Below are 12,589 nucleotides of genomic sequence, written 5' to 3'. Positions count from 1 at the left end.
GGTTAGATAGCAGCGGTTTTTGGTTAGATGCTACGTGCATCACTACCTTGGAAGGCAAGATGGCTGTGCAGCGATTGGAGGAAGTGAGAGGTGCTGGACTGTTCATCGCGAGCAGCCCTGCCCTGCTTCTCTTGCCTAGAGGAGCCAATCTGAGCAGTCCTCAGCACTCCTGGAGCCACTGAATCAGGCTCCTCTGAATCCTTCCTGTTGGCATCAGGGTTAGAGCTCAGTAAACCGCTACGGCTTTCCTGGGCTCTCTTGGACTCACAATAGACTTTTCCCTTCCAGAATTTGGTGTTCACCTGGCAGAGCTGACCGTAGATCCCCAGGGGGCATTGGCGATCCGTCAGGTAAGTCGAGACTGATTGGCCCAGTTTATAAGTAATTTCCCTTTACTTGGTGGTGAAACTTTCTTATGGGAAAGTGAAAGAATAAGACCACTTTATAAATAACTTAGAATTTTATACCAGATTTAGATAGACTTCAGATGACTATATCGGGCCGTGTGTATGGTTTGTATGTGTGAAGAGAGTCTTTTTCTTGCTGTGCTACTTGGCTTACTCTTTCCACAGCTGGCATCAGTCATCTTGAAGCAGTACGTGGAGACTCACTGGTGTGCCCAGTCGGAGAGGTTCAGGCCTCCTGAGACCACAGAAAGGGTGAGGAGAGGTGCCCGGCTTTTCTGCCCGTGGAGATGTGAGGGCCGTTCTCTGACCACAAGGAGCTATCAGAAGGCCGTGGAGTGACTGGTAGCTGGCATTGTGGGAGCCACGCTACAGATGAGAGAGCTCGAGTGCCAGGCGGACCTGGGTGCAGACGCCAGTTTGCCTTTTACTAGCTATGAAATAGTCAAAAAATATTTTAACTTCTAAGCTTCAATTTCCTAAATATCTAAAATTCCAACTTTAAAGAGTTGTTCGAGGGTTACATGAAATCACATTTCTGCTTAGTCCAGTGCTGTGCAACCATGCTGGGCCCCCAAGAAATTCTGAGGTATAAGGTCTAGAGCAGCACTGTCCGCTGGAGCTTCCTGCCGTTATGGAAACGTTCTGTGTCTGTGCTGTCCACTACAGCTGCTAGTCACGAATGGGTGCTGAGCGCTTAAAAGGTGGCTAGGGCAACTGATGAGCTGAATTTTTAACTGCATTTAATTTTAATTAAGTTACATTGAAATGGCCGCATGTAGCCGGTGGCTACCGTAATGTGCAGCATAAGTTCAGAGACCATAGTTAAACTCCCTGGATGAATTACTTGTCCAGTTGGTGTATTGGAGTTTTCCATAGATATGCAGTGTCTTGCACACATTGCTTTTCCAGCACATGAACTGGATAGGACTCTGCCACCCACTTATAACCTGGTCTAATGACAGGTGGGCTTTTCTCCTCTCCAGGCAAAAATTGTCATCCGGGAGCTATTGCCCAATGGCTTAAGAGAGTCGATAAGCAAGGTGCGCTCCAGCGTGGCCTATGCGGTGTCAGCCATCGCTCACTGGGACTGGCCCGAAGCCTGGCCCCAGCTCTTCAACCTGCTCATGGGGATGCTGGTGAGCGGAGACTTAAACGCAGTCCACGGCGCCATGCGGGTGCTTACAGGTATTGGAAACCATCCCCCGGTTTTGCTCCTTGGATCCCACGCATCGTCCTCCCTGCTGCCCCTCCTCCCAGCTCTCACCTCCGTGGCTGTGCTCCCGAATCAGCGACACCTCCCAGGGGACGAAGTTGGTGGTGTGCTTCTGCCACTGCCAGCCCTTCCCACTCCGGAAAGAGTCAGGTGTGGCGCTTAAGCACGCAGGCTTCAGTTCACAGTCTGGCTTAACCTTGACCCAACCTACTTCGTCTCTTGAGCTTGAGTTTCCTTGTGTGTAAAATTCAGGTAATGGTAGTATCCACCTCAAAGGAACATTTGGTGATAAAAGTGAGCTCATCTATGTAAAGTGACCTGTGGTAGCACACAGTGGATTTCAGCCATTATGATTATCATCGTTATTATATGTTATTTTTCTGCTTGGTTCAGCCAAGACAAAGTTAGGAATAGTCAAGTTGAATTTTTATGGAGATATGAGAAAGAAGATAAAAACAGTCCCACTCTACAATCCTGATCTTCGTTTGGCCAGCTTAGAAAAATATGTAGTCTTTGGTGTCTTTTCTTTCTTTCTGTTCTGAGAAGTTGAGAGAAATACTTGAACTTTGAGTCCAAGGAGACTTAGTGAACAGCTCTTCTAAGCTTAGCTAACCTATCAGTCCCTCACAGGACCTATCCTTAAATACCCCCAGGTATGGCCTGAGTCTCCCAGTCTCTTGCAAATTCTGCCCTGCTTCCTGTCCCCCATGTGGGGTCACTGCTCTCCTTTGCTTTCAGGGAATCCTTATGTGGACCTTAGCCACTGGGTACTGATCTGTTAGAAACCACATTTCTTTCTGTTTATATAAGTTTGCGAAAGTCTCACCCCTGTCTTACCTCCTTCTCCGTGATCTGCTAGCTTACCTGAAAGGTATTCTTACATAGTTAAGAATGCCGTTTCAACCTTTTCTGAGTTTACTAAACTTGGCATTTGGGCCCAATTTTACTAGTCCATCTAATATTGATAGTAGGTAATACCAGTTCTATGTCCAAAAGCAAATCACCCCTCTCCTTGTGTTTCAAACCCCCTCTTCCCGTGCCCCAGCTGCCTTTTTGCACCACGCAGTGTATTTTTATTGATTACATGTGACAGGTGCCCAGGGCATAGGGCTGACCTACTGAAGAGGTCAAATGCTCCTTGCTCGATGTTTCCCGCCCTGCTTATCGCCCTTGTTTCTCTTGTACGGCGTATTATTCAGGTGACTTCTCCTACCCCTCTCTCCATGGAATGAGCCTTCTAGGATTCTTTCTTTACAAGCTCATGATGCCAAAATGTCAATTAACAGACCTATTTCCTACTAAGGAAAGGAAGCCAATTCCCTTCCAGTCTTCCAACACAAAGTTCAGCTTCTTTTTTAAGAACCTGGAGAAAAAAATAGTTGTACATTTGTGTATACAGTTGGCTTGCTCAAGAGCCCTTGTTGTGCTTGACTAAGGAAATCATCGTTCAGTGAGATGACTTTTCTGTCAGCCACGGGGAAAGAGCGATAGGGGAAGTGTGTGTTCTTTTGCAAGTGGGTCGCTGCCAGCCTCCACTCCCAAATAGCTGCTCCACACGCCTTCACGGGAGGCTGGGCCGCACTCCGGCAGCTGCAGCTCAGGGGGGCATGCAGGGAGCAGGGTACTGGTGTGTGGGCGGGAGCCCAGCAGGAGAACGGGTCTGATTCTCGTCAGGGCTGTTTAAGGTGCTGTCCCAGTCTCTCTAATTGAAGAAGGCTTCCCGTTAAACTTAGCTGTTTATAAACGACAGCTAAGGCTAATGGTGTGAAGGGAATGCAGACACAACCGCCAGGGGTTGAAATGAGTGCTCCATGAGCCTCGGCTTTCTCTTTGCTCTCAAAGAACTTTGGAGACTGATGTCGCTGGCATCCCATGCTTTTTCTGACCTGATGAGTGACTTCAGAAAACTTATTTTGGACTTAAGCTTGTAAAGTGTTGATAAATTGAGACTATCAAGAATGATCATGAGAGTAATGAATGTGGTTGGTTAAGCAGCAGATAAATGAGAGGACTCTGGGACTCGAGGGCTAGTATTTCCTGCTCAGCGACACAATCCAGAGCCCTGCTTGCCGTCTCGGTGCCTAGTGAGGTTTTGGAAGTGAAGGGAAAGCTAGGACCCACATTTGCCTCACCTTCCTCAAGTCTCATTCCACGGCCAGGGTGCTCTTTGCTGCCTTCACGGGGTATGCACCCCCTTCTCTTCCTCTGAGCAGTGGCCTGACCTCTAGGTCAGTAGACATCGTCCCCATCTGCAGGGTGGAGCTCAAGGCAGGTAAGTGTGCACAGACTTCCCTGTGTGCGTCAGGACAGCTTCTTGGGCAGGGTATTGAAAGTGGAGCAAAGGTGAGACGCCTCCAGGTGCACCTGGATGGTGACAGTGGGCACAGACTGGATTAATTCCGAATTTTCCCAAGGCGGCCTCACAAGGATTTTTACACCGTCCGTTACAGGTGTTCTTTCTTAATCTCGTGTATTCTCCTTTGTCTCTGCGTTCTCCTTCCCTTCTAACCAATAATTGACGCTACTTCCGTACGCCAGGGTAAGTCTCCCAACCAGCGTCTTTCCCCGTGTGCCGCCTAGAAGCAGTTCAACAATTTTCACACGGAATGTCTTTGTAAAGCGGGGCTTTCTTCTCTGTAGAATTCACTCGAGAAGTCACAGACACCCAGATGCCGCTGGTTGCTCCTGTCATTCTCCCAGAGATGTACAAGATCTTCACCATGGCCGAGGTACGAGTCTCAGCTGCGCCATCCAGCAGGCAGAGCGGCTCGGGCTCTGGCCAGCCGCCCCCGCTCGGGGTGGGGGGGTGCCCGTTGTGTTGGCTGCTGGTCCCCAAACCTGAAGACAAGAACTGACAAAGACTGAGTTGGGATGATACTTAGGCCTTCACTTTATAACTGCGAGGACAAGCCCGTGATGAGAGAGTGAATTGACTGCAGTCTCCCCTCCCATCTCGCCCCTGCTGCCGTGGTGGTGCCTTGGTGCTGCCTTGGCCTCTCGGGGCAGCCCACCCGAGCTCACTCGCCTCAGCCGAGTACTTGGAAACAATTCTATCCCTGCACTGCGCCCGATAAGCCCTTACTTTACTCTGTATGCGTTTGGTTAACCTCCCTACTTCTCTGCGGCCCCAGCCAAAGGCTGTGTTTTGAAAGAGATACGTTGACCGTGTTGGGATTTCAGGCCGTACCCAGCTTCATATTTTTGTGAAATTAACCCACAGAGGCCTATATATAAGGCTGATTCTAATAAGTTCTAACATCGTGCTGCCTTCCATTCTCTGGATTACAGAAGAAGTCTGTCTCCCGGACATGAGTGGTTGACATTTCCTGTCTCTCTAGGGGATCCAGTCCCGTGTCAGGATCGAGTAGTCACAGTTTAGTCACACACACGTGCGCGCGCACACGCGTGCACACCCACCAGTCTCATGGCTACACTGTAACTTGTTTCCAGGTGTATGGTATTCGCACCCGTTCCCGAGCCGTGGAGATTTTTACCACTTGTGCCCATATGATCTGTAACATGGAGGAGCTGGAGAAGGTGAGTGAGCCTTTAGGCTGGTAACAGACGGCCTGCCTCGAGGTCTTCAGCACGGCAGTGCCAGGACGGACACTCGCCGTGTTGTGGATGCAGTGAATGTTCTGGTTAAATTCCTTACCTGCGTGTAGCTTAGTTTCCTTTCGTCTGAGCCTTATTTTTTCTAACACCTCCTCCTGCATCTCCTTCACGCTAGTCATCACCCAGAACTTCACTGCTCTTTTATCTCTCTCCCATGTGGAGCCAGCCTAGCTGAGAAATACCCAGTCCCTGGGATTGAGAAGCTGGTCTTATGTAATAGCTTTGAAGAAGCTCCTGGTGAGGAGCTGCCAGTGTTGGATAAGGACACAGCAGACCTGGGGGACACCTCCAGTGACCTTGTGGCCACGCCCTTCTGATTGAGGCCCGAGCCCGAAGGGGTCTGGAGACAGCGCGGGTCTCGGTGTTTGGTGCGTGCACTGAGCCATTGATTCGGGCTGCGTCCAGTACTGACTTTGGTTTCTGCCGCCAGGGTGCGGCCAAAGTCCTGATCTTCCCTGTGGTGCAGCAGTTCACAGAGGCCTTCGTCCAGGCCCTCCAGATACCAGACGGCCCCACGTCTGACAGCGGGTTTAAGATGGAAGTCCTGAAGGTAAACACTTACTGCGATGGAGATGCTGGGGGTTTGAAGAGTGGTCTGAAATCTGTGATTTTTCTCCCATATCACTTGTAACTCTTGGGGCTTTTTGTCTTTAACTTCTCAGGCAGTGACAGCCCTGGTGAAAAACTTCCCAAAGCACATGGTGTCCTCCATGCAGCAAATTCTTCCTATTGTTTGGAACACCCTAACTGAAAGTGCAGCTTTATATCCTTTCCGGAAGGTTGAAGGGACCTGCCACCCCCGTAGTTGGGAATCTAGCCTTGGGTCTTAACGTTCATGTGGTTCCACTTTCTTAAAATGTCTACTCCTAGTGTTGGAGTGTACAGCATTCCCTTGTAGAGTGTGTCTAAAGCAGACTCCAGATTCTGTTTCTTTACTCTTCATTGTACTTATGTGAGGACAGAAGTAAATTACACAGAGGAAGTAGAAGATCCTGTGGATTCTGATGGTATGTGGCGTGTCTCATCTCAACAGGTGTACCACTTAGTGGGAAAGGGAGCCAGGAAAAGACAGAACAGAGGCAGGAACTTAGAGGCTTCATGCTCTTAAGAGAGTGTTCTCACCGAGTTTCCTCTAAGTGTATTAGATGTGGGGAAATGAGAAGTTGAAAATCATTGATCTGTTCCTCATAGGCATTTGCATAAGTCTCATGAAATTGTAGAATTTCTGAGTGGAAAATATGTTCAGTGTTTCTGATTCTTTTTTATTTTTTCGGGGGTGGGGGGGTGGGGTGCCTCGCTGCATGGCTTTTTGGATCCTATTTCCCCGACCAGGGATTGAACCCACGCCCTCGGCAGTGAAAGCGCTGAGTCCTAACCACTGGACCACCAGGGAATTCCCTGATTCTTTTACTTGAAAAACCGAAGAGTACTTAATAGCCTCAAGTTCCTTTCTTAGACTCCTCAGCCCCTTCTTCCATTTCCTGGAGAATAATAATTAGCAAGTGCTTTAACTATTTATTAACTTACAGAGATGATGTAGTTCCTTTCCAGCATCTGTGCTTTCCTTTTGCTTTCTTGTCATTAAAAGCTTCTCTTGTGTGTTTCCTGTAGGCGAAGTCCTGGGCTTTGAAAATCTCGTCTTTAGCATTTTTGAATTTGTCCATGCTCTCCTGGAAAATAGCAAATTCAAAAGCACTGTCAAGAAGGCCTTACCTGAGTTGATTTACTATCTCATCCTATACATGCAGATCACCGAGGAGCAGGTAACAATGTGTGGGAGACAGTGACCAGCTTGCATTCAGAGAGTGCAGCCTGCATGTGGGGTCTAAGTCAGGCGACCAACTGATTTTGAAAAATAGACACCTGAAGAGTAACTTCATGGAAAGTTCTAGAAAGCTTTGATGTCATTATGTTGCAGAATCCCTGGGTTTTGGGGTTTTATCAACTCCTGTACTAGGTAATTGGGCTTTCAGAGTACTAATACTTTTACATTTATAGGACCGCCAACCAAAGGCCCAGATATCCAGAAGAGCCTACCTTTCTCTATAAATAGTGAGATATAATAGAGTTCAGATAATTAGCCTGGTTGGTGAATCATTAGACCAGAAAAGAGCATTAAAAAATATGATAATGACTGTCTCGTATGAACAGCACAAGAATGGACATGATTTTCCATTAAATACCCATCAGACCTACTAGACTCAGCAAATTGACGTATCTGGGGGTAACAGCCAACTACAGTAGGAGGGGCCAGCAGTCAGTCACCTTCTGCCGCGGCCTTTGCTGCTCAGCTTGTTAAAGGGTTCGCTTCTCTGCATCAAAAAGAATAGCATTCTGTTCAAGATAAAAACAAAAGGCTGAACCATTCCAGTGTGTGGATGAAAAGAGGGAACATATGGTGCAGATGGGAGCCTCAGAGAGACCTAACGTCATCATCCTTTCAGATTAAAGTGTGGACGGCCAACCCCCAGCAGTTTGTGGAAGATGAAGATGATGATACTTTCTCCTATACTGTTAGGATCGCAGCCCAAGACTTGTTGCTGGTAAGAGGGCCGCCTTGATACTCAGCCAAACGATCCTGAGCTATTCCTCTGCTTTAGATCTCTAACCCAAGCTGAGCAGTGTCGTTGGGTGACTTTATCTTAGACTTTTGGGGGATGAGAAGAACATCTCGAATGAAGTCTGAGACTCAGGAAATTCCAGAGTCATTGCTCCCAGTTCTGATTTACGTGTAAATATTAGGTGTAAAAACTGTGCAGAGGATAGTGTTCTCATGAGTAAGGGTGGTTGAATCAGGGACTTTTCAGTTTAATTCACTCTTCAGCAAGAATCTGTAGCACAAACTAGAGGCTGGCAAATTAAAAAAACTTAGATTGCTGAGAGGTTGAACACCCACATGGCTGCTCATGTTTCTTTGGCTCTGACTGGAGTACAGGACTGTCTCTAGGCTGAGGGTCTGGGAAGAAGCTGCCACCTGCCGCCTGTCAGGTGCGGGGCTTGTTCTCGTCGTTTCATTGTTGGTGAGCGCTCCTTGTTATCCTGCGGTGTTTCTAAGGCACCTAGGAGAGACCACACCAAGTTTCAGCTAGTAGAATAGCCTTGTATTTCCAGAGTCAGGCTCCCAGAGAATAAATATCTGGTCCCCTGCCATCCAAAGCTGAATCTCTCATTGACCCCTTAGGCTCTGCTGAATGTAGCCAAAGGGAGCTGTCCATTTTGTGAGCTTCGCAGTGCTTGGGCCCTGCGGAAATATGGATACTGCTTTAACGTAGAGACCTTAATACAATTAGGGGCTGTATTTTGAACGTAGCTAATTGGGCTCAGCCGTGTGTATGTGAAGGCGTTGGAACCATTCAGTGTTCGATGAAGCTTGCAGTTTAATTTGCACAGAAACATTTGTTAGCGCCTCTCCTCCCACCAGGCTGTGGCCACTGATTTCCAGAATGAGAGCGCAGCAGCCCTGGCCGCCGCAGCAACTCGGCATTTACAGGAAGCTGAGCACACCAAGAATGGCGGCACCGGACATTGGTGAGAGTGGGCGGCGGGCGGCCCGCTGAGGGACGTGCTCTGGGCATCAGGTTGGAGGCAGGCGCGTCCTTGCTTTGCATTATCTGTTTTAAAGCAGTTCTTCCCATCCTTAAAACAGTTGACTAATATGCTTTTATTTTACCCCGTTTTAAAAAGGTTTGAAAGGAAGGACTTTTGCTTTGTTTTTAATTAGAAAAACCTGTTGTTCTTAAATTACACTGTTTTCAGTTATAGGTTTAGGTCGGAAGAGCAGCTCAATGCACTTTGGGGTCAGGCTGTGCTGAAACGCCCTTTCCTGAATTGGCTTCCCTCAGGCGTCTGTCTCTTTGGCCGTGGGTTTGTGTGACCAGGCTGTGGTGTCCCTTTGGCAGGTGGAAGGTCCACGAGGCGTGCATGTTGGCCCTCGGCTCGGTGAAGTCCATCATCACCGACAGTGTGAAGAATGGCAGGATCCCCTTCGACATGCATGGCTTCCTGACCAACGTTGTCCTTGCAGACCTCAACCTCTCAGGTAAGTTTCAGCACTGTGCTTAGGCCCACCATCAGCTCAGTTCTGTTGTTCACTTAGGCAGGTAAACCTCGGGGTGAACATTCTTCTCCCACCCTAGAGCTTGAGCTCGTCTGAACCTCTGAACTGCCCAGAGACCTTGACTCAAGCTTCCCCAACTGACAGACTAGGATTGCCTCGTTCATAGTTCTTCCAGGCTGTTCTCTCACACTGTTCTCCCAATCAGCGCTCAAGTCCCGGATGTTTTCTGGCGTCTGATTCGGCTGCTCTGCCTTGAGAACTCTGGTGCAGTGCAAGCTCTGTCACTGCAAAGTCCCCACGCCCTCAGGCAGCCTGTGTGTGGGTCATCCTTTCTGTGTGCTTCTTGTCAGTTTTCTCAGGCTCTTCTGTCTACATGATTAAAGTGTCCGTTCTCAAGTTTTCTGGCGTCTGAATAGAGTGCAGATTCGGCTGCTCTGCCTTGAGAACTCTGGTGCAGTGCAAGCTCTGTCACTGCAAAGTCCCCACGCCCTCAGGCAGCCTGTGTGTGGGTCATCCTTTCTGTGTGCTTCTTGTCAGTTTTCTCAGGCTCTTCTGTCTACATGATTAAAGTGTCCGTTCTCAAGTCCACGTTCGCTACTAGCCTTAAAAAGTAGCCTCGACTACGTGAGCCTGATTTCTCAGCAGCGCAGGGCAGCGGCTGAGAGGCGGCGTTGTCTCTGTGTGACGATCTGCATGCCTTGTTCTCGCCCTCAGAGCCCCCAGTGCTGTCTCTGCTTCCTCCCTGAGTACTTAAGTCGTGGGACCCCTGTGTCGTCGATGCCGTGTCAGTCCACTCACTGCTTCCTCTCCATAGGATGCCCTCTGGGTAGCTTAAGCCATTGGAAAATGTTCTCCACCTCTCCTTAGGCCAGCTGTTATAGGGCATCTCAGGCCTGAGTCACAGCATCCAGAGCTCAGGACCCACTGAGCACGTTCCTATTTATTCTGCATTTACCACGTGCTGCATTGTGTTGTGGTTGACAGATATGTTTTCTTTCTCCTACTGGAATGTAAGATATTTGAGTACAAGCCACGTCTAATATGTCCTTTTGCCCCACAGTGCCTGGCACCTAATGGACATCGTGTAATCACGTGTAATCACGTGTTGAATGACATAGTGTAATCAATCACGTGTAATCACGTGTTGAATGACCCACCAGCATATTTTTTGTAGAACTTGCCCTAGCAAAGCTTTTCTGTACAAGCCATTCTCAAACTTTTTGGTCTCAGGACCCCTTTACACTTCTAAAACTTATCAGTGATCCCAAGGAGATTTTTTTGTGAGTCACATGTAGCAGTATTTAACATATTAGAAATTAAAACTGAGAAGCTTTCAAAATATAAGAAATGCAAGCATACGTTCCATTAGCTGTCAGAGCCATGGTGTCACACATCAGTAACCTCTGGACAATTCCACTGTATACTCGAGAAGGAATGAGAATGAAAAAAGACAAAACTATGTCTTGGTATTGCTATGAAAATAGTTTTACCTTTGGGGACTTGCACGCGTTCCTGGATGGTACTCTCCATTATATGAATTAGTATGTAATTATTTGGCACCATTTGCTAGGTTCTGTTGAATAGGTCCCGTCAACTAAATGTTTATTGTACAGGTAACTAAGTTAAGCCCTATGGCAGCTGAATAAGTATAGTCTCTGTCCTCAAGCATCTTACAATAGGCAGGGGGTAGCAATCCTTACACCAGTGCCTAGAATATCAAAAAATATATTTGTATCACGTTAGAAAGCTAATGACGTGGGCTTAAAGTGGCGGAGATAGTTAGGATTACTTCAGCCCAAGAGATTGGTTAGATAATGCAAGGAGAGGTGAGTGTGTTGGCTTATAAACAAAGCACAGAAATGGCAAAGTAAGATGTTGACTTCCTAGGGAGGGGTGTGTGCCTGAGTTCGGAAGGCACAAAGGGAAATCAGAGGTAATGCTAGAGTCACTGATCTGAGGGGGCCTTGAATGCCGTGTGCATTTAGACGGGCTTTATTTGGTAGGCTATGGAATTTGTTGACATTTTAAATAAAAGCATGACAGAGCTATAATTTATGGTATTCCAGTAGTGGTCCAAGAGTAGGAAAAAACTGGCAGTGGAGAAGACATCTAGAGGACTGACTAGCAGTGCGGTAAGGGGTGGTGAGAGCTGTGGTGGGAATAAGGGTGGGGGGGGAGGCTTTGTCGTCTAGGAGTATTCCAAATGTACTTTGCAAATAGTGAAACGGGAAACTAGGGAAATGATTCTGTGCCGTAGGTCATACATTTGCTTTTATCTTTCAAGATCATGCTTTTTCTCTCCATTACGTTATGTATGTTAGGTGGTATCCAGTTATTGCAACAAACTGAGGAATAGAGGTGGGGAGGCGGGCGGGCAGTAGCAGATACTTGTATTGTCCAGCCCCTAACTGCTCTCTCTTCCTCCCAGTGTCTCCTTTCCTCTTGGGCCGGGCCCTTTGGGCTGCCAGTCGGTTCACTGTTGCTATGTCCCCTGAATTGATCCAGCAGTTTCTTCAGGCAACAGTTAGTGGTCTTCATGAGACACAACCCCCATCAGTTCGAATTTCTGCAGTGAGAGCCATCTGGGGGTGAGTACGCCACCTTAGGACAACGGAAACTGTTTTCAGAGAAAGTTGCTCAGGGTAGAAGTCCCAAACAGCAGTTGTCCAGTGGATTATGTTGCTTGGAAATTTCTGAAGATCTCCTGCAGAATGGATGTTGGAAGGACAGGGAAGAAACCATACCAGAAACATGGCTTCTGTGAGTCCCGGGTACACATCCTGTTCCCTTTTACTCCTCGTTCCCTTTCAGTTCACCCCAGCTCTGGAATCATCTAGACCAACTCCCTGTCTTACAGAGAAGCAGAGCCTGGGGCTCCGAGAGATAACTAACTTGCCTAGGGTCGCGCAGCAGCGGGTCATAGAAGCAGGCTTAGAGTCATTTGGTTGGTCGATTGCCTCTGTATTGGAAACCAAATTTGGGATAATGTAGCCTGGAAACACTGCTTATTTTTTCCCAATTTTACCTCTCTTTGTCACAGCTAGTGTCCTAGTGGCTCTGTTAGTCCTTTATTTATATTCCTTCTCAGACCACAGGGAGTATTGATGTTTTCAGGAGCATTTTCAAGTCCAAACTTAAAGAGTCTCAGTTGAATCCTAAGAATTGCTTGAAACCCTAAAAACGCAGAGTTCACCTTCCACCTGCCTGCGCTACCTCCTTAGCTTTTGAAGCAGAGATTGAGGTGCTGGCATTACTGTATGTCTTTAGAAAGCATTGCTGAGGTGGGTAGCAGGAGGG

The 12,589-nt window shown here is 47.8% G+C and overlaps 1 protein-coding gene across 1 annotated transcript in view; it reads left to right on the top strand.

The window, feature by feature from the left end:
• The window catches only part of IPO9 (importin 9), a 47,860-nt gene that overhangs the window by 17,479 nt on the left and 17,792 nt on the right, over positions 1 to 12,589 (top strand). Inside the window, exons 3-15 of the mRNA XM_028488247.2 lie at positions 289 to 350; positions 573 to 659; positions 1,391 to 1,592; positions 4,261 to 4,349; positions 5,071 to 5,157; positions 5,666 to 5,785; positions 5,898 to 5,998; positions 6,184 to 6,242; positions 6,847 to 6,998; positions 7,680 to 7,778; positions 8,657 to 8,763; positions 9,135 to 9,274; positions 11,721 to 11,880. Of these exons, the coding sequence (XP_028344048.2) occupies positions 289 to 350; positions 573 to 659; positions 1,391 to 1,592; positions 4,261 to 4,349; positions 5,071 to 5,157; positions 5,666 to 5,785; positions 5,898 to 5,998; positions 6,184 to 6,242; positions 6,847 to 6,998; positions 7,680 to 7,778; positions 8,657 to 8,763; positions 9,135 to 9,274; positions 11,721 to 11,880 (1,465 nt within the window). The remainder of the gene's footprint in view (positions 1 to 288; positions 351 to 572; positions 660 to 1,390; positions 1,593 to 4,260; positions 4,350 to 5,070; positions 5,158 to 5,665; positions 5,786 to 5,897; positions 5,999 to 6,183; positions 6,243 to 6,846; positions 6,999 to 7,679; positions 7,779 to 8,656; positions 8,764 to 9,134; positions 9,275 to 11,720; positions 11,881 to 12,589) is intronic.

This window comes from Physeter macrocephalus, chromosome 4, assembly GCF_002837175.3.
Source record: "Physeter macrocephalus isolate SW-GA chromosome 4, ASM283717v5, whole genome shotgun sequence".
NCBI lineage: Eukaryota > Metazoa > Chordata > Mammalia > Artiodactyla > Physeteridae > Physeter > Physeter macrocephalus.
This window is presented reverse-complemented; position numbering and strand designations above follow the sequence as displayed.